At 38.5% G+C, this 18,334-nt stretch overlaps 1 protein-coding gene across 5 annotated transcripts in view; it reads right to left on the minus strand.

The window, feature by feature from the left end:
* LOC133556406 (DNA repair protein XRCC4-like) overlaps positions 1-18,334 on the minus strand; it is a 92,859-nt gene that overhangs the window by 11,980 nt on the left and 62,545 nt on the right. Inside the window, exons 6-8 of one of the 5 annotated variants that reach the window (XM_061906314.1) lie at positions 17,623-17,723; positions 7,651-7,786; positions 6,418-7,203 (exon numbers count right to left, since the gene is read on the minus strand). In XM_061906314.1, the coding sequence (XP_061762298.1) occupies positions 7,659-7,786; positions 17,623-17,723 (229 nt within the window). In that variant the 3' untranslated portion in view covers positions 6,418-7,203; positions 7,651-7,658. Of the gene's footprint in view, positions 1-6,417; positions 7,787-9,735; positions 10,894-14,234; positions 14,764-17,622; positions 17,724-18,334 lie in introns of those variants that run through there. The other 4 variants (XM_061906315.1, XM_061906313.1, XM_061906317.1 and 1 more) reach the window with 4 other exon arrangements.

The following is an 18,334-nucleotide window of genomic DNA, read 5'->3' on the forward strand; positions in this document are numbered from 1 at the left end:
CCAACAGGACAATGACCCCAAACACACGTCAAAAGTGGTAAAGGAATGGCTAAATCAGGCTAGAATTAAGGTTTTAAAATGGCCTTCCCAAAGTCCTGACTTAAACCCCACTGAGAATATGTGGACAATGCTGAAGAAACAAGTCCATGTCAGAAAACCAACAAATTTAGCTGAACTGCACTAATTTTGTCAATAGGACTGGTTCAAAAATTCAACCAGAAGCTTATGGATGGCTACCAAAAGTGCTTTATTGCAGTGAAACTTGCCAAGGGACATGTAACCAAATATTAACATTGCTGTATGTATACTTTTGACCCAGCAGATCTGGTCACATTTTCAGTAGACCCATAATAAATTCATCAAAGAACCAAACTTCATGAATGATTTCTGTGACAAAAAAGGGTGTGCTCCAATCACCCTATGACAAAAAATTAGAGTTGTAGAAATTATTGGAAACTCAAGACAGCCATGACATTATGTTCTTTACAAGTGTATGTAAACTTTTGACCACGACTGTATACGGCAATTCATAATAATATGTTGGCATGTCTTTATTTTTATGCATATTTCTAACTTGTTGTTTTTTGTTGTTTATATGTAGTGCTAGTTTTTACTATTTTATTGATTGGTTTGTTTTGCTGGGTTTTATAGATCAATCAATCAATTAATGTTTACTTATATAGCCCTAAATCACTAGTGTCTCAAAGGGCTGCACAAACCACAACACAAACCACTATGACATCCTCGTTAGGCCCACATAAGGGCAAGGAAAACTCACACCCAGTGGGACGTCGGTGACAATGATGACTATGAGAACCTTGGAGAGGAGGAAAGCAATGGCTGTCGAGCGGGTCTAACATGATACTGTGAAAGTTCAATCCATAGTGGATCCAACACAGCCGCGAGAGTCCAGTCCAAAGCGGATCCAACACAGCAGCGAGAGTCCCGTTCACAGCGGAGCCAGCAGGAAACCATCCCAAGCGGAGGCGGATCAGCAGCGCAGAGATGTCCCCAGCCGACACACGGGCAAGCGGTTCATCCTGGGTCCAACTCTGGACAGCCAGTAAGTCATCCATGGCCATTGGACCAGTGTTAATTTTGAGAGCAGAATTTGATTTAGTTTTAGTCATAGTCTTTTGACTAAAATGTAATTAAATTTTAGTCATAATTTAGTTATTTAAATTGTTTTATTTTTATTCTAGTTTTATTTGACGAAATATAAGATTATAGTCGACGAAAACTACAGTAGATTTAGTCGACTAAAGGGTAATATGTAAACTTTCCCTTCAATTTCTGAAAGTCAAAGCAAAACAGCGGAAAAACCACTGATACAAGTCGTATTTTGATGAAAATCATGTCTCAAATTTAGTATTTCACGAGTAAGCCGTGTAATAAACGGGATAACGTCGAGTGAGTTGTATGTTGTGGAAAATGCTTACCTGTGTGTGGATTTCGGGGTGATTCGACTGTAAATGTCGCTTCAAGTTTGTTGTGTTTTTTCCCGTAATCCTCGCGTTGCTTTTCTTACACTGCGTCTTGTTATCTTTGACGTCAAATATAAAATTTCCCCATATGTCCTCTCTCCTCTTCCTCCCCGGCGTTGACATGTTGTCTTCTGCAGTTTACGTAACTTCCTTGCCAAGTCGCTCTGATTGGTTCTCTTCCCAACTCCTCCCGCCTCTTCCTAACGAAATGAGTTTAGATTGGATCTCGTCTCTGGCAGACATTTTCGACTCGTTTTTATTCATTGACGAATATGTCAACACACCTCGTCATCGTCTTAGTCCACGGAAATGATTTTTTAGTTAGTTATTGTCTCGTTTTAGTCAGAAAAAAAAGGTCGTTGACGATAACTATGACGAAAATTTTTCGTCAACAAAATTAACACTGCATCGGACCAGAGCCCCTCCACAAGGGAGAGTGGGACATAGGAAAAAAAGAAAGGAAACGGCAGATCAACTGGTCTAAAAAGGGAGTCTATAAATAGAATGTTCTGTTGTGATTAGCATTATTCACCTTCCGGTTTTTAATCTGTACCGTGCTTTGGGGCAGTAGTGGCCCTTTAAAATTGTGCTGTATAAATAAATAAACGACGAAGTTAAGGTTTAGGATACATTGTTAGCATTTTGTATTATATTTTAAGTCTTTGTCTGCACTGTGCTTCCTAGCTATTTATTTATAACTCGATTTACAAATGCAATGATTAGCCATGTAGCATTAGGATCACTGTGTGGGGGAGAGAAAAAAATCCACTGCAACAAAGCAAAACAGGATGCTTAGTGATGACGCCACATTTTCTGGGTGTGTCCTGCACAAGTCGTTACTCTCTCGTCGGTCTCACTCAAAGCCAAGGCGGCTGGACAAATTACTTCCATGCTTTCATTAGCGGCAACGCCATCCAGTCCCGAGAGAGCTCAGGGGGAACGTTTAGTTCCTCTTTATCACATGATCAGTGACGCATCCCAGCACGAGCCTCGCAGCAGCGCTGATGTCTCCAAGGGGGCCGGGCCACAATTAAAACAATCCAGATGCGAAATTGTTTCTAGGAATCTCAGAAACATTCTTGGATCAAATGTTAGGACCCCCTCAAGGACTGGCGGTGGGGGCAACATTGCTCCACAGGCAGCTAGTTTGTCCTAAACTGCTTTTGATTTAGAGTTTGGATGTGTATGTTCATGCTGAGTCGTGGTTGTCATTTCACTGAAGAAGCAGAAACGCAACAATTTGATATGTTTAACATTTATTTTTAATTTGGAGATGTACAGTACTTTAGCAGTAATCATAACACTGTAAGACAACGTTGCATGACACCTAATTGAAAAAAAATTAATATCTACAAAACCAAATTTGGTATCAAAAGTTCATATCATCAAATAATTATTATGATTTTTTTATACTTCTTATCTTGGCTAAGCAGAATAAATAAACAAGAACACTACTATCATCATATTACTGTATTTTTGGACTATAAGCCGCACCAGTATATAAGCCGCACCCACTACATTTTAGAAAAAGAAAAGGTTCTTCATATATTCGCAGAAATATACCGGTACATTCTCCCGTCCAAAGGCAAAACCCAGTAACTCAATTTTGGTCAAAACTGAGCTGATAATAATTTTGGAGTTCCTAGGTGATATGCTTTAGATTAGTGTATGCGATATTGTAATTTGTTCCGTAAGTAAGCTGTTACGCGCATGCCAGGACCTAGCAACTACCACATAACCGCGTAGATACAACAGAAAAACCTAGTATCTCAAGGGACCAATCGGAGCTTCTTTGTCAGTCGCCTTATTGTCTTTAATGTGACATTTGCACGAACGGGGGCCGACGGTCAACCTGATTATGTGATATTATGGCACGAGGGGATATTTGGAAGATTGGCCCAGGACGTTGCAAGCACCTTCATTAAATGTTGTTCTTGATTCTTCCCCTTGAATACTCTTTTGGGCAGATAACTGTGGAGGTCAAAATAAAAACTGGACGCTGTACAAGGCTCTTGCCCAATGTGCAAACGCAGAATGGGGCACACCCGGGATTTTAATAAAATATCTGGAGAAAGGGCACACGTTCATGAGAGCAGATTCAATCCATGACTCAATCGGCAAGAAAATTAAAGCTCAAGAAAACATCTATACGTTTGATGACTTTGTAGATCTTTGTAAGACAGCATCAAGATAGATTGGTTTTCCTTTGTTTTCTCAAAATCAGCTAGTAGTGAGTTACTAGGTTTTTTCTTTGGACGGGAGCATTGTGAAATGAGATATTTACATATAATCCATCCATCCATTTTCTACCGCTTATTCCCTTTTGGGGTCGCGGGGGGCGCTGGCGCCTATCTCAGCGGAAGGCGGGGTACACCCTGGACAAGTCGCCACCTCGATTTTGTAAATGTTTATTTACAAACCTTAAGTCAGGGGTGCCCATACTTTTTCTGCATGCGAGCTACTTGTCAATTGACCAAGTGGAGGGGATCTACCTCATCCATAAATATATCATTTATACTTATCTATTTATGAAAGAGACGTTTTTGTTACGAAGTTAAAGGTGTTCAATGATAATACAAGTATGTGTAACACATATTCAGTGGGGCAAAAAAGTATTTACTCAGCCACCGATTGTGCAAGTTCTCCCACTTAAAATGATGACAGAGGTCTGTAATTTTCATCATAGGTACACTTCAACTGTGAGAGACAGAATGTGAAAAAAAAAATCCAGGAATTCACATTGTAGGAATTTTAAATAATTTATTTGTAAATTATGGTGGAAAATAAGTATTTGGTCAACCATGCAAAGCTCTCACCGATGGAAGGAGGTTTTGGCTCAAAATCTCAAGATACATGGCCCCATTCATTCTTTCCTTAACACGGATCAATCGTCCTGTCCCCTTAGCAGAAAAACAGCCCCAAAGCATGATGTTTCCACCCCCATGCTTCACAGTAGGTGTGGTGTTCTTGGGATGCAACTCAGTATTCTTTTTCCTCCAAACACGACGAGTTGAATTTATACCAAAATGGATACGTGGATGGTACAGCAGAGGATTGGGAGAATGTCATGTGGTCAGATGAAACCAAAATAGAACTTTTTGGTATAAACTCAACTCGTCGTGTTTGGAGGAAGAAGAATACTTCTTTGTTTAATCCATTTAATTTTTTATCCGTTATTAAAGAAAAAATCCAAAGATTAGCCCCATTTTTGTATAAGTGTACACATATAAGGGTACACACACACACACATATATATATATATATATATATATATATATATATATGTATATATATATATATACATACACATATATATATACATATATATATATACATATATATATATATATACATATATATATATATTTATATAAATATACATATATATATTTATATAAATATATATATACATATGTGTATATATATATATATATATATATATATATATATATATATATATATATATATATATATATTGTATAAGGGTACACATATATAAAGGGACTGCGTGGCGAGGTTGGGAGAGTGGCCGTGCCAGTAATCTGAGGGTTCCTGGTTCAATCCCCACCTTCTACCATCCTAGTCACGTCCGTTGTGTCCTTGAGCAAAACACTTCACCCTTGCTCCTGATGGGTCCTGGCTATGGCCTTGCATGGCAGCTCCCGCCATCAGTGTGTGTGAATGGGAGAATGTGGAAATAGTGTCACAGTTCTTTGAGTTCCTTAAAAAAAGGTAGAAAAGCGCTAAACAAGTATAACCCATTTACCATAAAGTTAAAAGTTGAAGTACCAATAATTGTCACACACACACTAGGTGGGGTGAGATTATCCTCTACATTTGACCCATCTCCCTCACTCCCTGGGAGGTGAGGGGAGCAGTGAGCAGCAGCGGTGGCCACGTCCAGGAATCATACGACACTTTTTAAATATTATCACATTTATTTTACACTCATGCAAAAATACACCTCATAGAGGTCTGATTATGCAATTTTGCTTTGTTTCAAAGAAGCCGTTTTGAGATTTGCACCAATATGTGACGTCAGCGTATATCTTCATATATGGTGGAGGATTTCCGAAAGACCTCTGCATGAGTTCGCCGTTTTTATTTTCCTTACCCAGGACTTGTCTCTATACAAACTTCCAATATCATCTGATGAAATAAGAATGTGATGATTAACTTTTGTGCTTTGTGACAATGTACATACTCAGGACTGAGGTTCCAATGACAAGTGCAGCAAAACATGAAGCATGGAGGCAAGTTAAGACACGCCACGGTCCGACGGAAAATATACAGAAGGATTTACCTAAATTTTGCCTATTGTTCACAATCAAAATCAACGAAATGACAGATTTTTTTTTTTTTTTAAGGATTCTGAATATTAAATAAACGTGAGCAAAAGTCCGCTTACAATGGAGCCTACAGGTGTCGCTGTTAAAGTACCAATGATAGTCACACAATATAATAATACTAATAAAGTAACTTTTGAGATGCTTTCATCTCCTCGGTACAGAATTTTTTTTTCAGAGTCAGGCTTGTTCAAGTACGATAAAATGCTAAAATCCTTGCCTGTTGTCATGTGTAAAAATAAGTAGGGTATAGGTCTAACTTATGATATTTGCAAGCAAAAGGAGGCGAGGCATGGAGGAAATCATTTGCACGAAAATAAGACCACCCACAAAACGGCTTGTTTTTAATAGACAGCCAAAAAGTGGCTTGAAAATGGTCTGTTAAGCAAATTGTAAATTTGGACCAAAGCACCACGATTACATTTTATGTAGACCAAAAATAAGTATTTTAAATGTGGATTAAAAATCATAGTATGGCCGCATTAATGCATGTCAGTATTGATAAGACAATCTAAAATCATATTTTCAGTGATCCAGCCCCAATTTAACGGTTTTGGTTGACAGGATAAAATAAAATAAAAATAGAATAAATTAGACTTTCATTTATTGTCATTGCACTTAAAAAGTACAACACCATTTTCAGTGCAACTTCTCCAAAATTAGACAATATACAGTTCCAGGGGTATACAGAACAGACTGATGGGTCGACACCTGTGGTGCCTCGTAAAGAGGTAGGAAAGAAAGGTATACATGAGGGGAAGAGGAAAAAAGCAACTCCTGAACTGACTTCCTATGGGAAATGGGCTCAGTTTGAGACCGGAAAACAACCTAGAGCAGGGGTCGGCAACCCGTGTCTCCGGAGCCGCATGCGGCTCTTTGGCCACTCTAATGTGGCTCAGCTGCACATGGCTCAGCTGCATAATTAGTAAGAGTGTTAAAGTTGTTTATATCACAACCATCAGTGTAACCTGTATGGCTGTTGACTATATCCCTTACAGTCGTGTACGTGTATCAGCGGAAACCACGTACAACATGTTACTGAGCCGGCAAGCTGTTTGTACATGTTGTAGAAGACGTCAAAGGCAATGGCTTCATAGGATGCCCTTATTATTGTTATTTGGGTGACCATCAGCAGATATAAGCGGGAATGGTTGCAGCTCCCATTATCTTCATTATTTCATGAAACGGGTCAAAATGGCTCTCTGAGTGGTAAAGGTTGCCGACCCCTGACCTAGAGCATAATCACAGATGAGCAAAATACTTGTGACTTTCAACAGGGGAGGGTTGGAGTTGTGTAGTGGGTGAGTGTTTTGTTCCTAAGCCTGAACGTCACTGCGTTCGGCATCCCGCAACAGAGTCAACATCCCAGGTGTCTTTAAAATAGGGAAGGCATATCAATGCATCTTTAAATGAATGAATATAAGACTATGAAATCAATGCTGCATAAACATACACCACACATTTTATCTTTGCCGTTGCTAATTTTGTTATTTGCAAGTAACACAATTAACACTGTACGCAACTAGAGGTTACCACAAGTAACATTGTTAAAATGTGCATGTATGTTGTGTAAAAGATATACATTTTCTTATTATGTTGTCAAACATTTCTTGTAATACCAGCAGTGACAAAATGACAACTTGACACTTCGTAACGGATAAGATTAAAACTATTTTAAAAACTTACAAAAAAGTGGAGAGTGAAATAAGATGCAATCTAAAAATACTGTAATAATGTACCTTTTACTTTTTGCATATTAAACGTCACAACTATTATCGGTAATGTAATTCCGTGAAACAAGGCATCCATTATGGACAAACCTGGGATTTTATTCCATTTTAGACGTTCCTGGGGTCTGGCAGTCAAGTGTTTCCATTGGTTTCCATCTTGTTTGTACATTATCAGCAAAAGCCATGGTGTGGTCCATTGAGAAACCCTGGCTAACCAGACTATGTCCTGAATGGGAAAACATAGATACACGCAAAACATTACATAGGAACAAATTGATTCATATTTTTCCGATCGAGACAGCTGCCACGGAGGCTCAAATGTTGAGTGGTTCTCATCATTCACACAGTCTCAACCGGTGTTAGTCGTGGCACATCTGTAGCAGTTCCGGGCATTTTTGCCTAAGGAGGACAATAAGTAACCACGCTCGACTCCAGTTCCGAAATGGTGTGACCTTAATCGGGAATGCAGATCTGGCATTCCACACAAAGCAGGGTCAGAGTGAGGAGCAATGATTTCAATACTGACAACGACACAAACACACCTGTGCACCCTTTAAACACAGCTGCTAGCCTATTCAAATTCAAAGATGAACTGATTGAGGCACCGTGAAATCTCAAGTGATTTAAATTTGAAACAGTTTCAGTGATTAGGTTAACATGGCATATTTTCCCCACCTTGATATTACAACTGACTAACCCAATAATTACTGCAGTATTGTGCCCATACAAAACTTTTGTGCGACACCGTGTCATTCTTCTACTTCCATCTCTGCCTCCTTTATCTCCAGGCACTTTACTAGGGGTGATTTGCTTCCTATGTTGTCGTTATCAGATACTAAACCTGGGGGGGTGTTTATTCTTTTGTCCTCAATTTAGTTCTTTCATTAGTCTTTTTTATCAGATCAAATGGAACCACAACCTAAGGGCTAACAAGGGCAAAGCATATCAAAGGGGTTAGTAAATATATAGCTTTTTTTATGCAAGTCAAGGTGGGGTAGATGTTTAAATTCTAACTTAGGGTGCATTTACAGGAGAAAAACAAAGTCAAGAGATTTGTACTAGATTTTTAAGTCTCAGACGAAAATGTTGTCTGACTAAGACACATTTGAACAAATTGCACCACATTTTATACAAATGGTTGAGTGTATTGATTGTGGAGACCTCAATGACAATTGTTTTTTTTTAAGGGGGCCAAAGATAAATGTAGTATTTTCTGACTTCTATATGTTGTCACAATGTTGGCTACATGGGGTAAACAACGTCAAAGCATCAGATTATAAGGTTCATGCATTTTTGAGCTTGCACGCAGTTTTGAATGCTTCTGTTCACAGGGTTTTGCAGTCTGGCTACAATGTGACGTCAGTCAAAAATAGCATTATTTTTGTACAATCTTTGCATGGGCATAATAGTGTTGTCCCGGCACCAATATTTTGGCACCGGTACCAAAATTATTTAGATACTTTCCGGTACTTTTCTAAATATAGGGGACAACAAAAAATTGGCTTTATTTTAACAAAAAAATTTTAAGCGTACATTAAAAATGTTTCTTATTGCAAGTTTGTCCTTAAATAAAAATGGTTACCATACAAGACAACTTCTGCGATGAGGTGGCGACTTGTCCAGAGGGTACACCGCCTTCCGCCCGAATGCAGCTGAGATAGGCACCCCCCACCCCCCACCTCCCGCGACCTAAAAGGGAATAAGCGGTAGAAAATAGATGAATAGATGGACAAGACAACTTGTCTTTTATTAGTTAGTAAGCAAAAAAGGCTCCTAATTTAGCTGCTGACACAAGCAAAAACATATTGTGTCATTTTCCATTTTATTATTTAGTAATCATTTTTAAGGACAAGTGGCAGGAAATGAATTATTAATCTACTTGTTCATTTAATGTTAATATCTGCTTACTTTCACTTTTAACATTTTCTATCTACACTTCTGTTAAAATATAATAATCATTTATTATTCTGCTGTTTGATACTTTACATTAGTTTTGGATGATACCCCAAATTTGGCTATCAATCCGACACCAAGTCGTTACAGGATCATACATTGGTCATATTCAAAGTCATCATGTGTCCAGGGACATATTTCCTGAGTTTATAAACATACTGTAATATAAAAAAAAAAAAAAACGAAATATCGACATAATAATAATAGTATCGACTAGATACGCTACTGTACTTGGTATCATTACAGTGGATGTTAGGTGTAGATCCACTAATGGCATTTGTTTACATTTTGACGCCGGCGAGCTACGGTGTGCAGTAAAACAACTTACTTAATTTGTCGCCATGGAGGCCAGGATTAGTGATTTAGAAATAGTTAAAACACTGGGGGGAGGGGGGTACTTTTCAGAGGCGGTATAGTACCGAATATGATTCACTAGTATTGCCGTACTATACTAATACCAGTATACCGGACAACCCTAGAGCATAATAACACTGACATGTGACATGTCAGACATAAATGCAGTTTTTTTATGCACGTACCTCTGAATTGATCGAAGAGTGTACAGGTGTACTTAATTTTTTGAACGGGTAAATCTATAATACTTTTTAGGACTTTATGTTCAAATGTGTTTGGGGGGAAAATAGCAGTGACACCTTCAAAATATTTATTCAAACAGGGTATATTTATAAATTATGATACTTTCAGAAAAGGTTGGGCATGGTTTCATTCGCAATCTGGGTACGCCTCCAGAAACGAACGTCTTACAGACTCAAAAAACGGGTAATAAAAGTGACTATGAATTGAAATCAAAGCCTATCCAATACATTTAGAAAGTGTTTTGAGTGTAGACTAAAGTCATCATATTGTACTTGGAAATGTATTCCTCCACATCGTGTTGCAGGCCATCAAGCCCAGTTGTTTTGTCAGTGGTCATCTACACGGTTAACTACACCAACAAGCAATCAGTAATCTTCTGTCATTGACAGATGTTGTGTGACGGACTGAAGAGCATGGAAAACATCAGATCACTCGTGAAAGTCTTCCGGTCACACGTCATTTGGTCCAGTGCAGTTGGCCAGCATATTTGGAACAAGCTTACTGATTTGGCCGATTTGCTCAAGGCACAGGACACATGTTGGCAGACCTGATTTGCTCAAGTGTGCATGACGTAGCTCCAGTTGACTATTTGGTCAAAAATGTCAGTCATTACAAAGGTTTTATATGGAAGAAGACTATATATACTTCTGATCTTTGTGTGTGTAATCAAATATGTGTGCTCGTGTTATAATGTATGTGTCTGTGTTTAGCTTTGTGTATGTTTAAAACATAAAATGTGCGTCTCTGTTGCGATTTGTGCGGAAGAAGTGTCGCAAAAGTCACCTGTAAAAAAAAGAGACAATTGAGGGTTGAACATGGACAGACAGATTGTTTTTATACACAAATCAAAACACAGACTGACAGATTTTTTCTTTAAACGCACACAAATTAAATTAAATTTACCCCATAATGAGACAGTATAGAGCGGGGTACAATATGCCAAAAGAGACAGATCTTCACTTGGTCCGAACACTTGTTAATTTTGCCTGAGCATATAACATTTAACACTGTCTATTAATATTATCATCATCATCATCAGTTAATTGATCTGTGATGAAATAATCAAGGTATTTTGTTTTAGTACAGAAGTTAAACATTTATCCTGTCAGATAAAACATTAAACATGTGAAGTCTCTATACCAGGGGTCTCAAACTCAAATTACCCGGGCACTGGATGCAGAGTCTGGGTGAGACTGGGCCGCAAGAAAAGATTTCTTAAAAAATATATTTTTAAACGTCTTTGTTTTTATTTTCAACACAAAACAAAATCAATATATAAATGAACAAAATGAGAATTTTGCACCGCAACTTTCTTTGTGCAAATAAGACACGTCGGGGTGCCCCTGTGCTCAACAAAGGAATATTGCATCTCCCACTTTTCCTGGAATTGTCTTTGCTCGTCACTAACCTTTCTTTTCACTGCAGGCTTTAAAAAGCCTGCAGGTCGGTGGATAATAGCCGGGAAAGTACCGGAATAGCGAGCGCAAAAAAGTGATGGCTCCCGTAGTGTTATCCAGCATCATGTAAAAATATATGTAGTGTTCATCGTGTCAGGCAATGCAAATTAAACAATAAAAAAAACAAATACCGGATCTAATTGGTCCAGGTTATCTGGGATCGTCATTACTGACGGACAGGTGTTGCGGTTTTACTGCAGCCAGGCAGGTAAGAAAACCCTCGTCTCCATCGCAACGTTTCTGTCGCTTTCAGTCATTTGCCGCTTTTCCACTAACGCAGGGGTAGGCAACCCAGAATGTTGAAAGAGCCATTTTGGACCGAAATAACAAAAATTGTCTCTGTTTGGAGCCAAAGAAAGGCGGGGCCTAGAATGGGCTAACATCACGACTAACGTGTTACACGTCCGATTCGCCCAGCGACTATCGGAATATCAGCGCTGGGGTCCAGTGCACCACAGTTTTGTATTGTCGCTCGGGCCTTCGGCGGAGTGCTTCGTAAGCTCGTAAGCTATCGCACTGCTTGTCTCCCCGGCCCGGACTGTTTACAGCGGCGCCGGGGGAGGGAGGGAGCAAGAGAGAGCGAGCAGTTGGGCGAGCGAGGGAGGGCGGGAGGCAGGGAGGGAGAGCGCGTGTGGGTCTATTGGAAAAGCGGCAAAACGTTTCTCTGCTTGCATCACGCACGTGACGTCAATGTTCGGCCCTCGAGAGGCGTGTGATTGGTAGACCCCTTTAGCTCCGCACACAACGCTGTCAAGCGCCATTCATATAAAAACTTGCAGGCCGCACTAACATTAAACTTTCATATTAAGGGGGGGGGGCGCGTACCTGACACCCCTGCTCTATAACATACTCTTCCTGGCATTATACAGTATAGCATGGTTGATATATTCAGCTGTTTTTCCAATTCAGCATTGCTGGGAAAAAGTGCCCAATTGTCAGCTTACGTGAGATGATTTAAAAGAGTGTTTCCAATTACACCTAGTTAGTGAGAAAGACCTAACATTACCTGATGAGGTGTGTGAATTAAGATTTTGGTCATGAAATGCAGCTTTTGCCAGACTAATCACACACATTACTATAGTGCTGTGTTTTACCACAATTGTCCTGACTTTGATATACTCATGCTAGCCCACACTGAACACATATGATTGCCATTTTCACAGACAAAACAGAAACAGTATTATTTTCAAAACCATCCAGGTTTGATTTTTTGGGGGGGGTCATTTTCGATAAACATCACCCTAATCACCGTAGTATAGATCCAATGATATATGATATGGTACATACGATTGATATGATATGATACATTGGATAAAATATCGGAAATGTGATGTCTCTATCGTCTTTAGTACCATACTCTTCCTAGCATTATACAATATGTCAGATATATCAATATATAAGATAATATATAAGGACAGATCCATCATAGCACTAAGTACACATGGCATACAAAAAAAGACTATGGACTATTTTGCTAAATAAATTATATCAAACTTTGGAATGACACAAAAGTGTTTGCATTGTTCTTTGCAAAAAGGTAGTTAATTGTTTCTGGGGAAAGTATTGTAAAAAAGTAGTAGGGCCGCACGATTTTGAGGAAAAAACCTAATTGCATTTTTTTTTTCTCCAAAATTGCGATTCAATTTGCGATGTTTAATGCAAAAACAACAAGTAAAAGAAGACACGTTACTTTTAGACTATTAATCAACATAATTTAGTTTCCATGTGCCACACATTTGAACAATATGCAATATTTTACTTAAAAAATTACTTGGCTTTATGCAGACTCACAGCTTTTGTTGACATCATGCTCTTTAACTAAATAAATAATCCAATAAAAACTATACAGCGGATGTAATCACCCATCCATCCTTTTTTTCTTATTACAGTAGAATTATTTTATCATTCTACTGAAATGGGAAGGTAAATCATTTTGTTATCCAGAATAAATAAACAAAGAAATGTATAAAATTTATTAATTTGTAAGCAAAAATGTAACCTACACAGATATTGAACATCTTAAAGTGCATTTGTTTCCAGTTGGAAAACTGAGGTCGAACGTTGTCTTTTGTTTTCTGTTTAATGAAATCAACGGCAGTTTTGCTCTTTCGTCCGTGTTGATGGACTCATATTGCCTATCCAATTTGAAGCTGAAATAGTCCCACAGTGGGACATTTGGCTTTATAATCAGATTTTTTCCTCCAAATGTATGTGACTTTGCGGTAATTCTCACTAGCAGGTCGCAAGGCTCTCTCTCGGGGTACAGTCCAGCCGCGAGAGAAAAAGATTGCTAATGACTGGCAAGAGGGGTCAATCTGTTCAGTTAATTTAACTGTTGAATAAACGTGCTCAGGGGCTGAGAGGAATGCACAGAGTGAGACGTCTTTCTTCCTAAACAATACTGATTGGCGACCAAGGCTGTCACTAAAATGCCGGTGGCAGCCTCTTCCGGTGATGTACTGCACTAATTAAAACCTCAAAGTCAATTTGATTATCGATTAATCGTGCAGCCCTAACAAGCAGTACAATGCCTACATCAATTATTAGCGTACTGCAACTGCAATGAATAGATGATTTGTTTCCAACACGGTGCTTTTGCCAAGAGAGAAACGCCCAAAAACTGTCACACATTTGTACACCAAAAAAGGCACACCCATGCACACAATCTTGAAAACATATGTATAATGATGCAGAGTAGTAGGAACAATTAATTGATGCAAAGTTAGTGTGGGATTTTAAATGACACACTTTGAGTGGACTGTACATTTATAGACTATTATACACTGAAGCAGTGGAGAGGCCATGGATCATGGGGAAGTTTGAGAGCAATGGGAGAATGATGTGCGTAATCATCAGTGCGGTGTGGGGATGTATGACTCAGCAGCTGTGACATCACGCGTGCTGTGTGACGCAGGAAGAGGGAGACCACCTTGCAGCCGCCTGCGTTGAAGCAATCATGTCCAACTGACTCCGCGGCATGACTCAAGAGTTTCCCGGAATAAAACTACACAAAGTACACTCTGCTAGTGTGTGCTTTCAAAATTACATCCCCATCGATGCCTATACCTTCAACTGCGTGAACGTGAGTGCGAGTGATTGTTTGTCTATCTGTGTTGGCCCAACGATGAGGTGGCGACTTCTCCGGGGTGTAACCTGGGATAGGCTCCAGCCCTCCTGTGACCCCGAGAGGGATAAGCTGTAGAGAATGGATCGATGTCAACTTAACTGACTCGTAAACTAACAATTGAAAGATTGCCAAAGCACAAGTTTCATTGACAGTCTGCAGTGTTACTGAACAAGACTATGACACCATGAAGTGTAATGAGGAAAACAAATCTAGTTATTTTAAATGGAATACTTATACATATATACATATATATATATATATATATATATATATATATATATATATATATATATATATATATATATACAGTATATTCATATACTGCATATACAAACAAACACCGTTTCCATATGAGTTGGGAGATTATGTTAGATGTGAATACAAACGGAATACAATGATTTGCAAATCATTTTCAACCCATATTCAGTTGAATATGGTACAAAACAACATAAATGATGTTCAAACTGATAAACTTTTTTTGGGGGGGGGAAATAATCATTAACTTTAGAATTTGATGCCAGCGACACGTGACAAAGAAGTTGGGAAAGGTGGCAATAAATACTGATAAAGTTGAGGAATGCTCATCAAACACTTATTTGGAACATCCCACAGGTGTGCTGGCTAATTGGGAACAGGTGGGTGCCATGATTGGGTATAAAAACAGTTTCCCCAAAAATGCTCAGTCTTTCACAAGAAATTATGGGAGAGGTACACCCCTTTGTCCACAACTGCGTGAGCAAATAGTCAAACTGTTTAAGAACAACGTTTCTCAAAGTGCAATTGCAAGAAATTTAGGGATTTCAACATCTACGGTTCATAATATCATCAAAAGATTCAGAGAATCTGGAGAAATCACTCCACGTAAGCGGCATGGCCAAAAACCAACATTGAATGACCGAGACCTTCGATCCCTCAGACGGCACTGTGTGAAAAACCCACATCAATCTGTAAAGGATATCACCACATAGGCTCAGGAACACTTCAGAAAACCACTGTCACTAAATACAGTTTGTCGCTACATCTGTAAGTGCAAGTTAAAGCTCAACTATGCAAAGCGAAAGCCTTTTATCAACAACAGCCAGAAACGCCGCCAGCTTCTCTGGACCTGAGATCATCTAAGATGGACTGATGCAAAGTGGAAAAGTGTTCTGTGGTCTGACGAATCCACAATTCAAATTGTTTTTGGAAATATTTGAAATTGTGTCATCTGGACATAAGGGAAAGCGAGCCATCCAGACTGTTATCGACGCAAAGTTCAAAAGCCAGCATCTGTAATGGTATAGGAGTGTATTAGTGTCCAAGGTATGGGTAACGTACACATCTGTGAAGGCACCATTAATGCTGAAAGGTATATACAGTTTCTGGAACAACATATGCTGCAATCTAAGCGCCGTCTTTTTCATGGACGCCCCTGCTTATTTCAGCAAGACAATGCCAAGCCACATTCAGCAGGTGTTACAACAGCGTGGCTTCGCAAAAAGAGCGTGCGGGTACTTTCCTGGCCCGCCTGCATTCCAGACCTGTCTCTCATCGAAAATGTGTGGCGCATTATGATGCGTAAAATACGACAGCGGATACCCCGGACTGTTGCGAGGTCAGTGTGTGTATATATATACATATATATATATATATATATATATATATATATATATATATATATATATATGTCTTGATTGGATTATCCAGAGAATAGTGCTCGATACCGTGGTAGAGCGCAATATGAAGGTGTGGGAAAAATCACAAGACTACTTCATCTCTACAGAACTGTTTCATGAGGGGTTCCCTCAATCATCAGGAGATTTTAATATATATATATATATATATATATATATATATATATATATATATATATATATATATATATATATATATATATATATATATATACATACATATACATACATGTAGAACAGTAAGTAAGACAATTCCTGACAGCATTTGCGAGGTCAGCGTTCACAGATGTTGCTGCTGCTGCCTCACCTTCTCTAATCTAGTTGTTTACAAAGGGATTCAGGTTTTTTCTCACAAACTTTTTCAGCCATTCTTTTGCAGTTTGGATTGAGGAGAAACAAAGTGGTGTAGGCCAAGTTGTGATTGAATGGATCAAGTTATTTTTACCGAGGCAGTTAATCACTGGTACTCAAGGTACTAATTTCCATTACTTTTGCGGTGTTGAAATGTCTTAATAATACCGGTAGTTATTGTTAATCAAAAAACATTATTTTACGTTTACACAGACATGTACTGTACAGTTATTATCTTGTAATTTTGAATGTATGTGTTTTATTTGCAAGTATTGCACTGTATTAAATTGTACAGGAGGTGGTGTACAGACTACAGTGTTTTGCCATGGACACGAAGTAGTCTTTGCCATTTAGTTGAATGTCCCATTCTTTTTTTGTTGAGCCCTAAACAGTGTATAAACTGCAATTATTGTACTTTTTATACACCAGCTGTTTGATTGTAACATACATCTTAGTTGTAGCTTTGATTACCAAATTCAGATGTGGTGAAATTGGCATGTAAAATCGCTAATCAGTACCAAGTCTATGGAAAATTCAATGTAAGTTAACACTGAGCTGGCACATTTTATTGCTGTTCTTTTGAGTGCTGTTTTCTTACTTTTGTGGAAATGGAAATTTCAACATTATCTAAAAGTAGTCCAGCTTAGTCCGCTCTGAGTGCTTGACTGTTTGTTTCCCAGATAAATGCTTGAATCGGTTTGCAACCGGAATTGACATCACTTGCAACAAAGGTACTGAAATATGGCACAGTTTACTTGTATGTACCAAATTTGGTACCCAGCCCATACAATAATGATGTAACATACTGTACAAAGTGATCATCTTCGGTTTGGTGCTTACAATTGTCACTTGATATAGTACTTTATAATAGTGAGCATCATGTTGCCTTTGATAAAATACAAACCTGAGGTGGGTATGGTTGGTTCCAATGAAAGATGACTGCTCTCAATAGATTCCTCTCCTCTGTCACATCTATCATCGTCACGTTGAGCTGGGTCACTTTCCCTTAAGAAAAGTGTGACAAAGGAAGAACTGTCTGTATCATTTGTAACTAGTATTTGAATAAGTTTTACTTACAGAGGTTTGTTGATCAAGTTTTTGTGTATTACAAACTATAAAATAAAATGTGGAGCAAGATCTTTCATCCCTACACTGCAAAGCAATGCGAGAAGACACAAAGCCAACTCATAAAAAGCTACATACACCAATAGCAGCATTATGTTAAGGTGGGGCGTATTTTGATCTGAAGTCATTGTGGTAATGGAAAAATAAGGACTCACACATTTAAAGGATTACGCCATACATTAGTATTTATGAATGGAAACATTGACAATAAACACCCATCGAAGTAAATCTCAATCTAAATTAAGCATTTAAACTAACATAAACAAAACATTAATATATTAATTTTCACAATCTTTTTCTGTTCAGGGTCACGGATGAGCTGGAGCCTATACCAGTTGACTTTGGTCAAGCGGTGGGGTACACTTTGGACTGGTGGTCAGTCTATCGCAGGACAAAAAAAAAAATAACCATACCTTTTAAACTTTTGTATTGACTTTTTTGACTTTGCATGTATTCCATTAAATGGAAAGACACACTGAAATATATTCAGA

This window comes from Nerophis ophidion, linkage group LG07 (genome assembly GCF_033978795.1).
Source record: "Nerophis ophidion isolate RoL-2023_Sa linkage group LG07, RoL_Noph_v1.0, whole genome shotgun sequence".
NCBI classification, from domain to species: Eukaryota; Metazoa; Chordata; class Actinopteri; order Syngnathiformes; family Syngnathidae; genus Nerophis; species Nerophis ophidion.